The following is a 16,354-nucleotide window of genomic DNA, read 5'->3' on the forward strand; positions in this document are numbered from 1 at the left end:
AAAGGGTTGGTAGACCTCATCTACCACACATCTCACCCCAGAACAAGCTGCACAACTTCTCCGGGTCTTCCAGTAGGCTCCCTCTCTGTTTGCTGCCAGCCCAGGGAAAACCACCGTGGTTGAGCATGTCATTCGACTGAAAGGTGGACGATCAATCCGCCAACGTTCCTTCCGTGTCACACAGCAGCTAGTGGCAAAACTGCAGCTGGAAGTGGAGGAGATGTTGAGGCTGGGATGATTGAGCGGTCCAACTCGGAGTGGTGCAGTCCCGTGGTCATCGTGTTAAAAAAGGATGGGTCACATCGCATATGCATCGATTTCCGGAAGCTCAATTCCATATCAGAGTTTGACGCCTACCCAATGCCCAGGATTGATGATTTGCTGAAGAAGATCAGAGTGGCCAAATACATCACCACGCTAGATCAGTGTAAAGGATACTGGCAAGTACCACTGGAGGAATCATGCCGCCCATACACAGCATTCAGAACACCAGCTGGACTTTTAAAATTCACTGTGATGCCATTTCGTCTTTATGGAGCACCAGCCACTTTTCAAAGAATGATGGACAGAGTTCTCCAGGACATTGCAGTGCCGCCTACCTGGAACATATGTTGGTCTTCAGCAACACCTGGGAGGATCATGTCCAACACCTGTTGCTGGTCCGGGTGGAAAATCCAGAAGGGAGGATTAACACTCAACCCTTCCAAGTGAGTGGGCACGGCAGGAGACACAATACTGCCCTTGACCTCGCACCAAGAAGGAGGTACGGTCTTAACTGGGGTTGGTTGGTTGGTAGGTTCGTGACACAGTTTGCCACAATCACAGCCCCACTCACAGCACTTACCTGCAAGGATCAGCGGAACCCGATAACCTGGTCAAATGACTGTGAAACAGCCTTCAGAAACCTGAAAGCCCACTTGTGTTCTTCCCTAGTCCTCAGGAGTCCAGACTTCAACCACAGATTTCTGGTACAGTTGGATGCATCCGCAGTCAGCCTTGGAGCAGTTCTGGCCAAAAGAGACCCTGGAGAGGAGCACCCAATCTGTACCTGAGCTGCAAGCTACTGCAACGTGAGACCAGGTATTCAACGGTGGAAAAAGAGGGCCTGGCCATCAAGTGGGCATTGGAGAGTCTGCGATACTACTTACTTGGACGGGAGTTTGATCTGGATAGCGACCACAGAGCTCTCACCTGGATCAACTCCATGACGGACCACAACAGCAGACTGACCTGATGGTACCTCTCACTCCAGCATTTCAAGTTCACCATCCAACACCGATCAGGAAAGGCAAATGTGGTGGCGGACTACCTTTCCAGGTTGCCGCACATCACTAGACCCAGGAGGAGGGGGATGATGTGATGGAGCGGCTCAGTCACTGACTCCGGGCAGTGCACACACAGACACACACATACCAACACACATGCACATACACACACCAAACGTTTCCCTCTCCGCCAGTGTCTCTAAGCTGCCTGTAAAACTCTCCATTATCCTTCTTCCCCTCTTCGTTTCCGTAGCATGAGCAAGGGTGCACTCTTGCAAGCTCTATTGTTAACCTTAGCACACATTTACACAATGTTATGTTTCTTTACCTCGAGGTGCGCTGCATATTAACGCCGCCATGCCCCGTATGCCAGTTTGGTGAGAGCGTACCATTTCCGGATATTAAATATCTCGATATGCTGCGCGTTCATGATCTCGTGAGGGCATAATACTGTCTTTTGTTTGTTTCATATATATATGACCAAATATGTTGTTTTGGTTTGATTAAGATGGTTATTAAAATGTATAAAATATAATTATAAAATGTGTTAAAATTAAAAGCTCCTGGCACTTAAAATAATAAGAACATATGTGTATGGTAAAAAATTATGTTATTAATAACGTCCAGTGGGAGGGGCTTCAAGTATATAAGGTGCTGCCTTGGACTTTAGAAGTCAGTCTGGAGTTTGTTACAGAGCAGGTAACTGCTGAAAACTGATTATTGCATTGCTATTTTTTGTGTTTTTGTGACAGTCAGGTGAGTTTATGTGGAACTCTTGCATTATTTTCTTGTACATTTTCTACACAGTATTTTTTTTAACATTTTTTGTAAATACTCACTGCACTAAAAAAGTTTGAAACCACCCCTGCCAGAAAACTTTGTTTACTTCTATCTGACCATAACTTGATCTAATCCCGTGTCCGCTTCTTATTGTATTATTATTCTTATTATTTCAATGGCTCAGTGTATACTCCTATTTTAGTACAACAGTATCTCAACATATCAAACTCAGTGCTTTTTGACTTAATGATAAAACTTATTGATTTTTACATGCAGTTGATGATGGCTGTATAATTTTCTCTTCTGGACAGTTATTCACTTCTAACACTGTGACTGCGATTTTACGTCCTAATCGGTTCTTTTATTTGTCCGCTATTTCTTAATCTATTTATCTTTTTCTTCTTTTTTCTGAGACGTGTGAAAAATAACAGGAGGTGTGATCTTTGTTGCTTCTTATATCCTGTTAAAACTTTGAGTATTGTCATTGTATATATTGTGACACAAATAAAGTTGGAAAAGTGTAGCTGGTTTAAAGACTTCATGTCTTCAATCTGTAATTATTCAGTATTAATGATCATAATGTGACAGGTGTGCAGCAGGTACTTTGACTCACAGCTGACACAGTAAAGGTTTTTCTTATGCTGATGAAAAAATCTTTAGTTGTTAACAGTGCATGTGATGCATTCTGGGACAGTTTGTTTTGTGTTTGTGATGATCCTGTGACTCTTAGTCACTCCATAATCAGGTCATCGGACTGATGACTCACCGCCACATGACACAAACTCTGCTGCTGATTGGCCGAGCCACAGGATGATGTCACACCTAAACAACTTCTAGAAGAAATATCAGCTCAGACATGTGAAGACAAAGAATCTTAACTGATCCACAGAGCTGAACATCTAAAACTTCATTGATCTCTCCATAAAGTACAAATTTGTAACTTTATTAATTTTAAATACAACAAACATTAATGTGAAAACTAAATATTAGAAGAGTTACAAACTGATTTATTTATTTAAGAGTTAAACAAAGATACCTGAAGTCACCTGATGTCTCAATAATGTTTTTTAATATTTCGATAATTTAACCGGACAGCGTGAAGCTTCTGAGAAGAAACTCTAGTCTGTAAATGTTTTAAATCGTATTTGTTATAATATCTAAACAACAGATAAAACCACGTGTTTGGAATGTTGAATTATATTTATTGTATTTAAATGTAAGAGATGAGTCAGTGATTTATTGAACATATAACAAATCAGCTGATAAAGCTCATTAAACTGTAAACGAAGGCTGAACTTTGAATTAAATACAAATCATTTAAACTTTATTAGTCCTCCATCATGATGACACAGCGTTACTTGGATTTAACAAGAACTTTATTCCGGTTTAACCTGATTGGTCAGGTGACTTTGAAGGGGAAAATCCCCTCATTGGAAAGTGCTAAGTCATTCCTTGGCCTCTGATTGGTCGTATGGGCGGGACCGCTTTAGCGGACCAATAGGAGGCCGCGACGACATTTACTTCTGCTGACGACAGTGACGTCGACCACGGAAGTAAACATGAAGGAGGCTGAAAGGATTTAAAGCTGCGTCACAAAGTTTCGCACTTAGTTTCAGAGCGTGTAAAAGTCGGTGTTTTCTGTCCAGAGTCTGGTTCAGTGTGTTCGGCTGAGAGTCTGCAGTGACCCGCTAACAGGATGTCGGTGACGGTGAAAGCTTACTTGCTCGGTAAAGACGAGGCGGTAAAAGAGGTCCGCAGGTTCGCGGTGGATCAAGATGATTCCTGCAGCTTCGACTACCTGAGCAGGAAGACCGCAGGAGTGTTTACCAACCTGAAAAACAGCGGATTCAATCTGTACTATAGAGGTAAATATTGATTTTTGTATATTAATAACCTGCAGAACAGTGGATTCACTATGTACCACAAAGGAAAATAATATATATATATTTAAACTCGCCAACTTGTTTACATGAGCATTATGAATAAATAAATGTGTATAGGTATTAAAGAAAAGTATATCTTGAACATGTTTTATTGTGATAAAATATTTAAACTATAATAAAAGTATAAGTACGTAAAGTGAACGTGATCAGTTTGATGATGAGGTTTAGTGTATGTACGGAGAGAGATCTGGGCCAAAATTATCCTGTAAACAATCAGGTGTGTTGACTGAGACCTTCTGTGGGCGGGGCCTAGTGAGCTCAGGTATACTTTATTCCCAGGGCTGCGTTCAGGACCATTACACCTTTATGTAAAACAGGAATGGTGCCGCATCAAACACTCTTTAATACGACTGCTGATTGGTCGAAATGTCTGACACGCCCATCTCCTGAGTTTATGATATTCAAGAAAACATGGTCAAGCTGATGATGATCACGTGATTACATGATGAAGATGAGTGTGTGTATGTTTCAGATGAAGATGGAGACCTGGTGGCGTTTTCCTCTAATGATGAACTGATGATGGGTCTGGCCTGTATGAAGGACGCCACCTTCCGCCTCTTCATCAAAGGTAAACTACACAAAACCTCACCTGAGCCTCACCTGTTCCTCACATGAACTTCACCAGAACCCCACTGAATCTCTGAACCTGAACCTTATCCGAGCCTGAGCGTCACCTTCATCATTGATAAACGCTGCAGGCTTTTATTCTGAAATTCAGCCGAAACGCTGTTTGTTTGTTTGGAACTCTTTCAGAGAAGAAAGAACACCGCCGAGACTTTCCTCTTCATGCCTTTCCTCCCTTCACCTTTGGCCACCCTCCTCCACCTGGAGCCCCTCACATGGCCCCGCCCCCTCACATGGTCCCACCCCCTGCCCTGCACCCAAATGTCACCTGTGACGGCTGTGAGGGCCGCGTGGTTGGAACTCGCTTCAAGTGTTCCGTTTGTCCGGACTATGACCTGTGCTCCAGCTGCCAGGCTCGAGGGACACACACTGAGCACGCTCTGCTGCCCATATGGCACCCGCTGCAGGTGAGGGGCATCATGACCACGCCCACCACTGATGTCACAGTACTGCTTTTAATAGTGCTACCACTATAGCTGTAATATTTCCATTAGTATTACGACGAAATACTGTCAGTGTGCCCTGCTCTGTGACTGACAGGTGTATGTAGCCCTGCTCTCTGTCTGACAAGTGTATGTAGCCCTGCTCTCTGACTGACAGGTGTATGTAGCCCTGCTCTCTGACTGACAGGTGTATGTAGCCCTGCTCTCTGACTGACAGGTGTATGTAGCCCTGCTCTCTGACTGACAGGTATTTTTTTCTATCTGCAGTGGTTTCCTAGGGGACGCTGGATGAAGAGGATGAAACACTGCATGTGGAACCAAAACCTGAACCTGAACCATGCCCAGAACTTGAGCCAGGACCAGGACGAGGACCAGGACCAGTCTGGATCCAGACCTGCTGCTGACTGCAGCGCAGCCTCTGGTCAGTCTCAGGAACTCGGCTGTTTGAATAATGAACCAATAATCAATTAACTGCACAAAGAACTTCTGATTTTATGACCTCATTATCAGTGACTCCACTTTAGTGACATCATCAGTGACCTCTGACTTCTCTCTGCAGCCTCTCAGGCAGGCGTGGACTTCCTGAAGAACATCGGTGAGGGTGTGGCGGCCATGTTGAGCCCTCTGGGTGAGTGATGTCACTATTAATACCTGAGATCAGACCAGCTGTTGAGAATTAAACATTAAAAATACTTTTTCCACCAATCACACAAGACGACAGATTAACGAAACGCAAACTGACTTCACAACATGTTTTTTTTAAGGGTGAAATTAAAATTGAACTGAAATCAGAATTAGACAAACTGGACGATTTAATCTGATAAATACAACAAAAGGATAACAGAGCAGGTCGAGACCGTCCTCTTTGTTCTATTATTTAGAGAGAGACCAACATGAATCACCATGAGCTGCACTTCAGTCGGCACGTTGGCAGAAAAACTTCCTTTAACAGGCAGAAACCTCGAGCAGAACCAGACTCATGTTGAACATCTGAAGAGACTGGATGGAGATGCAGGATAGAGACAGGCAAAGAGAGCAGCACCAACAACATAAGTTCTTCTTACATCATCAACATCAACAACAGATGACACATACTTTTAGTTACAATGCCAATAGTAATGGTAAACATGTGTAATATCAGCAAGAACAGCATAGTAATGATAAAAGGCTGATCATGTTTGTGGTCTTAGAATTTGTTGTTTAAGACACAAATTTATGAACCTGAAGCAACAAGCATGCGTTTCTTTACGCCTCAGCTAATCAGCCAATCAGCTTGCCTCCATGTTGTCCACTGACCATCCAATCAGAGGAAGCTAAACTGTCCAATCAGGGTGCAACTGACTCATTATTTTGCGAGCTCAAAATCTTTTTGACCTTTATTTGACGCCAGACATAAAGAGTAAGTTAATCTTCAAACAGGAAGTGATGTCATGTGTGTGCAGGTATCGATGTGGACATTGATGTGGAGCACGATGGCCAAAGAACCAAAGTGACCCCGCCCCCTCAGAGCGGAGGGGCAGAGAGAGATGTGGAGATGAGCGATGCCTCCAGTAAGAGTGGGGCCAACAGTGAGGGTGGGGCCAACAGTGAGGGCGGGGCCAACAGTGAGGGCGGGGCCAGTCAGAAGTGTCCAGCCAGCCATGAAGGAGGAGCCAGCAGCGATGGTGGAGCCTGTGGTGAGGGCGGAGCTAGCGATGGGTCAAAGGTAAGTTCACCATTAGAAACAGTTCTGGTGTTTTGGCAGCTCACCTGTATGAAGTGTTCAGGTAGAGGACTTCAAAATAAAAGCTGTTTCTTTCACAGCAGTTTAAAACATGAAACCTGAATCTTTGAACAGGTGAGCAGGGACTCTGACGAGGAGTGGACTCACCTGAGCTCCAGAGAGGTTGATCCGTCTACCGGAGAGCTGCAGTCCCTACAGGACCAAAACCAGGACAAGGACCCAGGGCCCCCGCCAGGACAGCAGGGTCCAACAGGCCTGAGGGAGGCAGCTCTGTACCCCCATCTGCCTCAAGGTGAGACCATAGCCCCCCTCCTTTAACCTCTGCCCCCTCTCTTTTGTGACCTCTGACCTGTTCTAACCTCTGCTCCCCCTCACAGAGGCAGACCCACGCCTGGTGGAGTCTCTGGCCCTCATGCTGTCGATGGGTTTCACTGACGAAGGCGGCTGGTTGACTCGTCTCCTTCAGGCCAAAAACTTTGACATCGGCGCCGCACTCGATGCCATCCAGTACGCCAAACAGCCCCGCCCACACCAACCCTGATGATGTCATCATTATGTCACCAGCAACATCATCATCCATACTTAATCATGATTTCTACTACAGTCAATGTTCCTGTTGTTTCCTGAAATCTGACTTTATGATCATCTGATTACTGTTGTCATTAATTATTAATCAACACATTATACTTTAATATCAACACATTATACTTTAATATCAACACATTATACTTTATTAATTAATTATGAATTCTGTCTCATTGATTGTTTCTTCTGTCTTGGTCAACATCTTGCTGTTCATCTAAATAAAAACATCAACTTCAAGTTTTGACTGATCAATGCACCTGTTCACTGATCAATGCACCTGTTCACTGATCAATGCACCTGTTCACTGATCAATGCACCTGTTCAGATTTCCTTTCTCACACAGTTTTTTTGAAACGGTTAAAAAAATAATAAATAAAAATATAAAAATAAACAGTTTATTCTTTAATCTGAAAGAAGAAAACGATAATTTAAAACTACAGAAACGCTTACATACAGCACAGGTATGTAATGACAACAGGTATAATATGCTTCATACATACAGTGAGACTCGCAGCCAACTGATAAATAAATTACACTTGAACTGTTTAGCACATTGATCGATCAGACTAGAAGTTTCCACTCGACAGGAAGTCATCGAAGGTGAACTCGTCTCCGCTCTCAAACATGGAGGAAACAGGAAGCAGGGGCCGGGGCCTGGTGAGAGGCGGGGTCTGACTGGTGATGCCTTTACGGGACGACAAGGCAGCTCCTCCCACTGACTGGCTCAGTCCACTGACTGGCTCCTCCCTCTCCTTCACCTGACAGTCAGAACTGAGGAAACGAGCCCACCTGGAGACTGGACTAGTACCCACACTGAGATTGTTCACAACCTCCTTACTGGGAGGACTGGTGTGGTTCAGACTGGGAGGACTGCTGTGGTTCAGACTGGTGTGGTTCAGACTGGGAGGACTGCTGTGGTTCAGACTGGGAGGACTGCTGTGGTTCAGACTGGTGTGGTTCAGACTGGGAGGACTGGTGTGGTTCAGACTGGTGTGGTTCAGACTGGGAGGACTGCTGTGGTTCAGACTGGTGTGGTTCAGACTGGGAGGACTGGTGCAGTTCAGACTGGGAGGACTGGTGCAGTTCAGACTGGTGGTTCTGGTTGTCTCTGAGGTTCTGACAGGTCTCATCGGGCCGGGCTGTGACAGCTGCAGAAGGAAGTCAGGAGGTTAAATGGGTCATTTAAAGGGGGCAAAGCTACTTGTTCTCTGTGTTCAGTAAGGTGTGGAGTTCCTCAGGGAGGCGTCACGGGTCCTCTTAATAAACCGTGCAGATATTTAAATGGTGAATGGACTGTCCCAAAATAACACTTTTCTCATCTTCAGACCACTCAGAGTGCTTTACCACCACATGTCACACACTGATGCAGAGGCTACATAAACTCAGGATCTGAGCAGTCACACACCGATGGCTCTAACTTAGAGCAATCAGGGTTCAGTGTCTTGCCCAAGGACACTTTGACATGTGACTGTAGCAAACGGGGATCGAACCGCCAACCTTCTGATTGCGATACGACCCACAGCCACCCCATGTCTTTAAAGGGACAGTCCAACATCTTATACACCCTTTTGATCTCAGAGTCACTAGCGTAGCTTAGCACAAAAACTTGATGCAGAGTGCCACTTGATCAAGTTGTTGGTAGGAGCATTCCATATAACTTAATGCATGTTGTTGGTGATGGCATCATGTTACCTGTTCAGGTGTGCAGCTGTCCGCCCATCCGTCTCTTCTCCTCTTCCTGTCAGAACACACAGAGGGTTTAAAAACAGACCGATTGAAGCTTTATTGATCTTTGGCTGCTTCCCAAGTCTCTTAAATTGCATCCATGCTTCCTTCACTTGCGTCTTAGTCCCTCCCACCAGAGATGCATGGAGACGCGAGGAAACCAAGAGAGGAGAGAGGAAACTAGAAGATGAGAGAGGAAACGAAGGAATGTTTTTTAAGAGACATGAGACGTCCTTTCCGATGAAGCGTGATGATCGCGTCAGCTGATCACCGCTGGATCAGCTGTTTGTGTCTGCACACATGTGCTCTGTATTCATTCTAATAAAACGCACAGTAACAGTGTTTCCTCTCTGTAACCTGTTACCTGTGTAACAAACACCTGCACATGAAGAACAGGCTGCAGTCTGTGTTCCTGCTGCAGAGCCAGACGGACATTTCTTACCAGCACTGTCTTTATGTTATTTGTTCATTATTTACATTTGTGATCACTGATCATCTGATCTGAATTAATTATTTAATAAGCCCAAATACTGTCTGCTCATGAACTATGAACATTATTGATTAGGCTCAAAGTTTCAGGATAAATAGAAATCACGTCACGCTGATCAAACCCGACCTCACTGATGATCACTCTCACACGTAGTGTTACCTGCTGACAGAGAGACTCTCCTGCTCCCTCTGAATTCATTCATTCATCTGTAATAAAAGTTAGCAGGGGAATCACTGATCATGACGAGAGGTATTTCTTTAGATTACATTTAATAGAAATTAATCTGTTTTTGCTGCTTTTGACTTTTAGACAACTTATTTTTACTCAGATGTTGACTCAGAAAACAAATCAAATCTTCAGTTATTCACTGCATTTTATATACTTTACGACAAGTTATGATCAATATTTCGTTCTAAACGATCTCAGCTTGTCAGATACCAACTCATTATACAGACGTTGTTTATAGTCGGTTTCAAGGCGCCCTGTAAAGTCTGTTTTAAGGTCCGCTTCTTCCTCTCTGCGATATGAAACTCCGGTGATGTTGTGAAGTTTCACAGAAGTCCGGTCTGCTGCAGCGTCCAATCACTAACTGATCTGTAATAAGGGGGCGTGTCGGCCAGTAAAAGACTTCCGTGGAGGCTGCTCTCGTGTATCCTCGCTTATCGCTCCTCGGAACTCCTCCTCTCTCCTCGCTCCTCGCTCCTCGCTCCTCCGAGCAGCGATAAGAGCTTTGAGACGATCCTCAATATGGCGGCTCCGGAACTACTTCCGGTTCGGGCGAGGAGCAATCAAATAAGAGACTTGGGAAGCAGCCTTTGTGTTCATCACATCATGTTCACCTGCTATACCTGTATGCACCTTTTAGTTTACTGGTGTCAGTTTGCACATGGGATCATTGTTTACATTCGTCCTTTTCATCACCTGTAGTCACACACACACCTGGGTTAAATTCCCTTCCTTCTCCAGGAACTGTCTTCCCCAGTTTGATGTTAGCTGGGATCACACCTCAGGTGTGTCAGGTTACTTATATTAAGATTGTTTTGTTTCCTTTGATGACAAAATAAAAGTTTACACCTGCAAAAGAAACATAATTTAAACTGTTTGTGTCTCACCTGTCTGTGGCTTCAGGTTTGCTTCAAACACCACTTGGTTGACTGCCAAGGAGGTGGGCGTGGCCTCTAACAACATAAACACTCTATTGTCATACCTCTTACTCTTGTGGTCGCCATGGAGCTGCTTCCTATTCATCAAAACTTTCTCCTCTTCCTCCTCCTCAGGCTCCGCCTCCTCAGGTTTGTCCAGGTATTTGCTCCAGCGGCTCACCTGAGTCTGACTCACCTGTGGAGCTCAGAGTATTTAAATTATTTTATCAGATATTTTAAATATTAAATCAGAAAAACTAAAGACATTTAGAGCCACGCCACCTGAGAGAGAGAGTGTGAGATCACCTGGTGCTCTTCCTCAGGTTCCTCATCTTCCTGCTTCCTGTTGGGTTGTCACAATACCAGAATTTTAAACTTTGATACGATACTAGAAAAAAAACAATACTTGATACCTATTTGGATACCACGGCAACAAAAGAACTCTTAGGTACCAAAAATGAGGTAATCTTGTTTTTAATTTTGTCCTGCTCACAGTCACTGAACACAAGCAGCTCATCTAACACCCTGTTTACAGTAAAGGCTTAACAAGCAGGATTATTATAATGTTTATTATTATTTCATATTGTTCAGAACCAAATAAAATATAGCCTCTCAGTCATCATAAACATAAGGAGGTTTTAGTTGTGTCTGTATCTACCGAGGATCTGCCCTTTATTTGTATTCTCTCTGTTTCTGGGTTTCTATAATCGTGCAGTGGTGTTCAGCTCACAGCCGGCCGTCTGCAGGTCGGGACTGATTAAAAGCGTAGAGACGAGGTGACAGCGCTCCTCTGCTCTGTGTGTCCGCAGAGGACCTAACTTGTTCATCTTTTACAAGACGCCAAAAGGACGTCAGTGTTTGCCAACCTGTGAATGAGGACAGTCCAGTGTGTCGTTGCTGTATGAGAGCTGCAGGTGACGCAGGTGAGGGCAGAGCAGACAGATTTTTTGTTGTCTAGGGCGTAACCGCTGTGAAACACTCAGAAAATAATTACATTAACTTCTCTTCACTTCCTGTCTATGTCATGCTGCTCTCTCTTTCTTGCATGCAGCAGATTTGGGTTGAAAACTGATCGTAACGATTTCAACACAGATTGTATCGTTTTATACACGTGGTATCAAAATGTATCAATGTATCGAAAACTTTGAGAACAATAGCTTCCTGTTAACAGCCATTAGAACATCAGTAAACAAGAGGATCAATAGGTGAGCACACCTGAGGCCTGTACCAACAGTCCCAGGGTACCTAACTCTAACAAGGAGATCACACTGAGAGGTCACATGGCGCTGGTTGCTGTTTTTTTGCTCTTCCTGACTTCGTTCCCTCCTGTCTTGATCGTTGCTTGTGTCGTATTAACTCTCAGATGTACGTCGCTTTGGACAAAAGCGTCTGATACATGAAACTGTAACATTGTAACTTAATCCAGACTGTAATCCACTCAGCTGCAGCTGCTAGACGCAGGAAGGACAACTGACGTCTGTAACATCACTGCTCCATCATCAGCACCATATACTTGCTTCAGACAGAGGACTTCTCTCTGTACTCGTCCTGTTAGATCTTAGTGCCGCTTTCGACACGATAGACCATCACATCCTGTTACAGAGACTAGAACAGTTAATGTTCATTACAGGATCTGCAATAAGTTGGTTTAAATCTTATCTATCAGATCGATCTCAGTTTGTTAATGTTCATGATGTGTCCTCTATGCACACCAAAGTTAGTCATGGAGTTCCACAAGGTTCTGTGCTCGGACCGATTCTTTTTACCTTATATATGCTTCCTCTGGGTAATATCATGAGGAAACACTCCATTAATTTTCATTGTTATGCAGATGATACTCAATTATACTTATCTATGAAGCCAGACGAAACCAATCAGCTATCTAAACTAGAAGCATGCCTTAAGGACATAAAGATCTGGATGACTAGAAACTTTCTGCTACTTAATTCAGACAAACTGAAGTTATTGTGCTCGGCCCAAAACACCTCAGAGACTCTTTCTCTAATGATATAGCTGCCCTAGATGGCATCAGCCTGGCATCCAGCACTACTGTTAGGAATCTGGGAGTTCTGTTTGATCAGGATATGTCCTTCATCTCCCACATAAAACAAATATCAAGGACAGCCTTCTTTCATCTTCACAACAAACATCAGACACATCCTGTCTCAACACGATGCAGAAAAACTAGTCCATGCATTCGTTACTTCCAGGCTGGATTATTGTAACTCGTTACTATCAGGCTGCCCTAATAAGTCACTAAAAACTCTGCAGCTGGTACAAAATGCTGCAGCACGTGTGCTGACAAGAACTAGGAAGAGAGGTCACATCTCTCCTGTATTAGCCTCTCTGCACTGGCTTCCTGTAAAATATAGAATAGAATTTAAAATCCTTCTTCTTACTTACAAAGCTCTTAATGGTCAGGCACCATCATATCTTAAAGAGCTCATAGTGCCATATTACCCCTCTAGAACATTGCGCTCCCAGGATGCAGGCCTGCTTGTGGTACCTAAAGTGTCTAAGAGTAGTGTTGGAGGTAGAGCCTTCAATTACCAGGCCCCCCTCCTCTGGAACAATCTACCAGTCAGGGTCCGGGAGGCAGACACCCTCTCTTCTTTTAAGAGTTCAAACTTTCCTCTTTGATAAAGCTTATAGTTAGGCCTGGCTCAGGCTGGGACTAGCCCAGAGTTATGCTGCTATAGGTTTAGACTGCCGGGGGGATCTAACACACCAAGCTTCTCCGTCTCCGTCTCTCCCTCTCTCCGTCTCCGTGTCTCTCCCTGTCTCTCCGTCTCCCTGTCTCCGTGTCTCCCCCTGTCTCTCCGTCTCCCTGTCTCTCCGTCTCCCCCTGTCTCCCCCTGTCTCTCCGTCTCCGTGTCTCCCCCTGTCTCTCCGTCTCCGTGTCTCCCCCTGTCTCTCCGTCTCCGTGTCTCCCCGTCTCCGTGTCTCCCCCTGTCTCTCCGTCTCCCCCTGTCTCTCCGTCTCCCTGTCTCCCCCTGTCTCTCCGTCTCCGTGTCTCCCCCTGTCTCCCCCTGTCTCTCCGTCTCCGTGTCTCTCCCTGTCTCTCCGTCTCCGTGTATCCCCCTGTCTCTCCGTCTCCGTGTCTCCCCCTGTCTCCCCCTGTCTCTCCGTCTCCGTGTCTCCCCCTGTCTCTCCGTCTCCGTGTCTCCCCCTGTCTCCCCGTGTCTCCCCCTGTCTCTCCGTGTCTCTCTCTCTCTCTCTTCCTCTCTCTCTCTCTCCCATTAACATTACTAACCACATATCTTCCCGGGAGTTCTTGTGCTCCCTTGTCTTGAAGGTTCCTGAGGATCGTTGCTGCAGACCACCTGCTGCTGTGGACCTGCTCGACTGCAACACCTACTAACATCAGCCTTCCCCATAGTATCATTATTGTTGCTGCTAATGCTAATAGTAGACCTGTTGACTTCAACTGTTACAGTTACGATTACCTCAGCCTTTATCATTACTCTGCTTCTCTCGCTAATTTATTATTTATTTATTTAGCTAATCTTCACCCTAGTCTACCACTATTATTGGCATTGTAACCATCAGTATGTGTCTGTTGTTGTTCATGTAACAAGGACATATGTTGTTGTTGCTCTCTCTGCCTGTCTCTATCCTGCATCTCCTTCTCTCCCATGTTCGGCCCATCCAGTCTCTTCAGATGTTCAACATGAGTCTGGTTCTGCTCGAGGTTTCTGCCTGTTAAAGGAAGTTTTTCTGCCAATGTGCCGAATGTTGCTAAGTGCTACTCATGGTGATTCATGTTGGGCCTCTCTTTAAAGAACAGAACAAAGAGTCGGTCTAGACCTGCTCTGTTTGTAAAGTGTCTGAGATAACTCTGCTTATGATTTGGCGCTATACAAATAAAATTTGATACCGACTATAACATCACTGCTCCATCATCAGCACCACATACTGACTATAATATCACCTGTGTGTTACATTATATGTATTTATGACAGACTTATTCTCTCAGCCTTATAGAGTAAATAAAATAAATGTAAAATTTGAAGCGGTTTAAAGATTACTTTCATATCTTATAAGTCCATCAGGTATCAGGTGCTGTGATCAGTCTCTGCTGCAGATGTTTATCAGTGAAGCTCCATCTTTCATGAATATATTTCATAAAATCTGACGTAAACAGGAAGTGTCTCTTCCTCCTCCCTCTCGCCATCTTATCTCAGAGCTCCTGAATCAAGAGACCTGATTGATCAGTGGGTGGTGTTTAGTTCAGGTTGATCTCTTAACTCCAACATCACCTGCTAACCCTAACCCTAACCTCCTATTCCTAACCCAGAGCAGGTCAGGTGTTAAACATAAATTACCATGGAGATCTACCCTGGTACGAAGTGAACCTTCATAGTACAGATGACCCAGAGTTAACCCTGAAGTTACCTCTCTAACCACTAAACCTGCTTCGTAGTACAGGCCTCAGGTGAACAGGTGAGGGGTGTATTGTGTGGCAGGTTGGTTACCATTGCGACCAGGTGTTGAGCTCCTCCTCCTCCATCATGGCTCCTCTCATCGCATTCAGTTTCTGAACGTGGCGTCTGCAGTCGGCCCCGGAGCCCCGTCCAAACTCCTGCCAGCCAATCAGCACACAGTCAACTGACACAGGTCGCACAAGGACACACACAAACCTGGGTGTAATCAGAGGTGATGTCATAATGATGTCATTACATAGATTGTATTCTGACCTTTAGCAGCATCTGTTTCTCTCCGCACAGTTTACAGATCCACCTGTTTGCCTTCTTCACCTGACAGACACAGCACAGGGCATGCATATGCATATGCATATACACACACACACACACACACACACGTCTGTCTGTTAGCATGTAGCCTGTCTGTTAGCCTTCAGCCTGTATGTTAGCATGTAGACTGTCTGATAGCCTTCAGCCTGTATGTTAGCATGTAGGCTGTCTGATAGCCTTCAGCCTGTATGTTAGCATGTAGCCTGTCTGTTAGCCTTCAGCCTGTATGTTAGCATGTAGCCTGTCTGATAGCCTTCAGCCTGTATGTTAGCATGTAGACTGTCTGATAGCCTTCAGCCTGTATGTTAGCATGTAGCCTGTCTGTTAGCCTTCAGCCTGTATGTTAGCATGTAGACTGTCTGATAGCCTTCAGCCTGTATGTTAGCATGTAGACTGTCTGTTAGCCTTCAGCCTGTATGTTAGCATGTAGGCTGTCTGATAGCCTTCAGCCTGTATGTTAGCATGTAGACTGTCTGTTAGCCTTCAGCCTGTATGTTAGCATGTAGGCTGTCTGATAGCCTTCAGCCTGTATGTTAGCATGTAGACTGTCTGATAGCCTTCAGCCTGTATGTTAGCATGTAGGCTGTCTGATAGCCTTCAGCCTGTAGCTGAGCGTATCTCTGTGTGTAGTTTGTTACCTGTTGAACCTGGAAGCTCTGACAGGAAAAGCACCTGAGGACGTGAAACTCCTGAACCATAACGAACAACTCCAGATCCAAACGGCTCCGGTTAGGGTTCTGATCCTCGGGCTGAGGTTTCCCGGGTCTGTTTCAACCGCGCTGACACGTCACATTTTACGTCACAGCGGCGGCAGTGAGTTTATCAGAGCGGAGCGCCGCTTGCCGGCCGGAGGATAACTGCACCCATTCTGTACAACATG

The 16,354-nt window shown here is 44.9% G+C and overlaps 2 protein-coding genes across 4 annotated transcripts; one reads left to right on the plus strand and one right to left on the minus strand.

Moving 5' to 3' along the window:
• Positions 1-3,582: 3,582 nt before the first annotated feature.
• Positions 3,583-7,600, plus strand: sqstm1 (sequestosome 1). The gene is made up of 8 exons (XM_069670112.1): positions 3,583-3,910; positions 4,461-4,556; positions 4,742-5,019; positions 5,323-5,476; positions 5,615-5,683; positions 6,498-6,760; positions 6,893-7,070; positions 7,156-7,600. The coding sequence occupies exons 1-8, from the start codon at positions 3,742-3,744 to the stop codon at positions 7,317-7,319; spliced, it is 1,371 nt and encodes a 456-aa protein (XP_069526213.1). The 5' UTR covers positions 3,583-3,741; the 3' UTR covers positions 7,320-7,600.
• Positions 7,501-16,228, minus strand: mrnip (MRN complex interacting protein). Of its 3 annotated transcripts, none has more exons than XM_069670115.1 (7): positions 16,147-16,228; positions 15,418-15,477; positions 15,196-15,302; positions 11,003-11,063; positions 10,786-10,916; positions 9,056-9,101; positions 7,501-8,511 (listed from the first exon to the last, which is right to left on the minus strand). In XM_069670115.1, exons 2-7 carry the CDS (start codon positions 15,427-15,429, stop codon positions 7,930-7,932), a joined length of 939 nt encoding a protein of 312 aa, XP_069526216.1. In that variant the 5' UTR covers positions 15,430-15,477; positions 16,147-16,228; the 3' UTR covers positions 7,501-7,929. The 3 variants fall into 3 exon arrangements, with proteins under 3 accessions (XP_069526216.1, XP_069526215.1, XP_069526214.1); XM_069670114.1 differs by having other exon boundaries at positions 11,027-11,063; positions 16,113-16,226; XM_069670113.1 differs by having other exon boundaries at positions 16,113-16,226.
• Positions 16,229-16,354: the final 126 nt, after the last annotated feature.

The sequence above is a fragment of the Semicossyphus pulcher genome, unplaced genomic scaffold, assembly GCF_022749685.1.
Source record: "Semicossyphus pulcher isolate SPU_LCO1_2020_fin unplaced genomic scaffold, fSemPul1.0.p SCAF_2, whole genome shotgun sequence".
In the NCBI taxonomy this organism is placed as follows: domain Eukaryota; kingdom Metazoa; phylum Chordata; class Actinopteri; order Labriformes; family Labridae; genus Semicossyphus; species Semicossyphus pulcher.

Bases quoted from the DNA above. Each gene is read 5' to 3' on its own strand.
- sqstm1 (XM_069670112.1), top strand. From the start codon at position 3,742: ATGTCGGTGACGGTGAAAGCTTACTTGCTCGGTAAAGACGAGGCGGTA. The intron at 5,020-5,322 runs GTGAGGGGCATC...TTCTATCTGCAG, and splicing joins CCATATGGCACCCGCTGCAG to TGGTTTCCTAGGGGACGCTG. The intron at 5,684-6,497 runs GTGAGTGATGTC...ATGTGTGTGCAG, and splicing joins GGCCATGTTGAGCCCTCTGG to GTATCGATGTGGACATTGAT.
- mrnip (XM_069670113.1), bottom strand. From the start codon at position 16,172: ATGGTTCAGGAGTTTCACGTCCTCAGGTGCTTTTCCTGTCAGAGCTTC. The intron at 15,303-15,417 runs GTCAGAATACAA...ATTGGCTGGCAG, and splicing joins AGAAACAGATGCTGCTAAAG to GAGTTTGGACGGGGCTCCGG. The intron at 9,102-10,785 runs GTATGACAATAG...GTGTTCTGACAG, and splicing joins GGCGACCACAAGAGTAAGAG to GAAGAGGAGAAGAGACGGAT.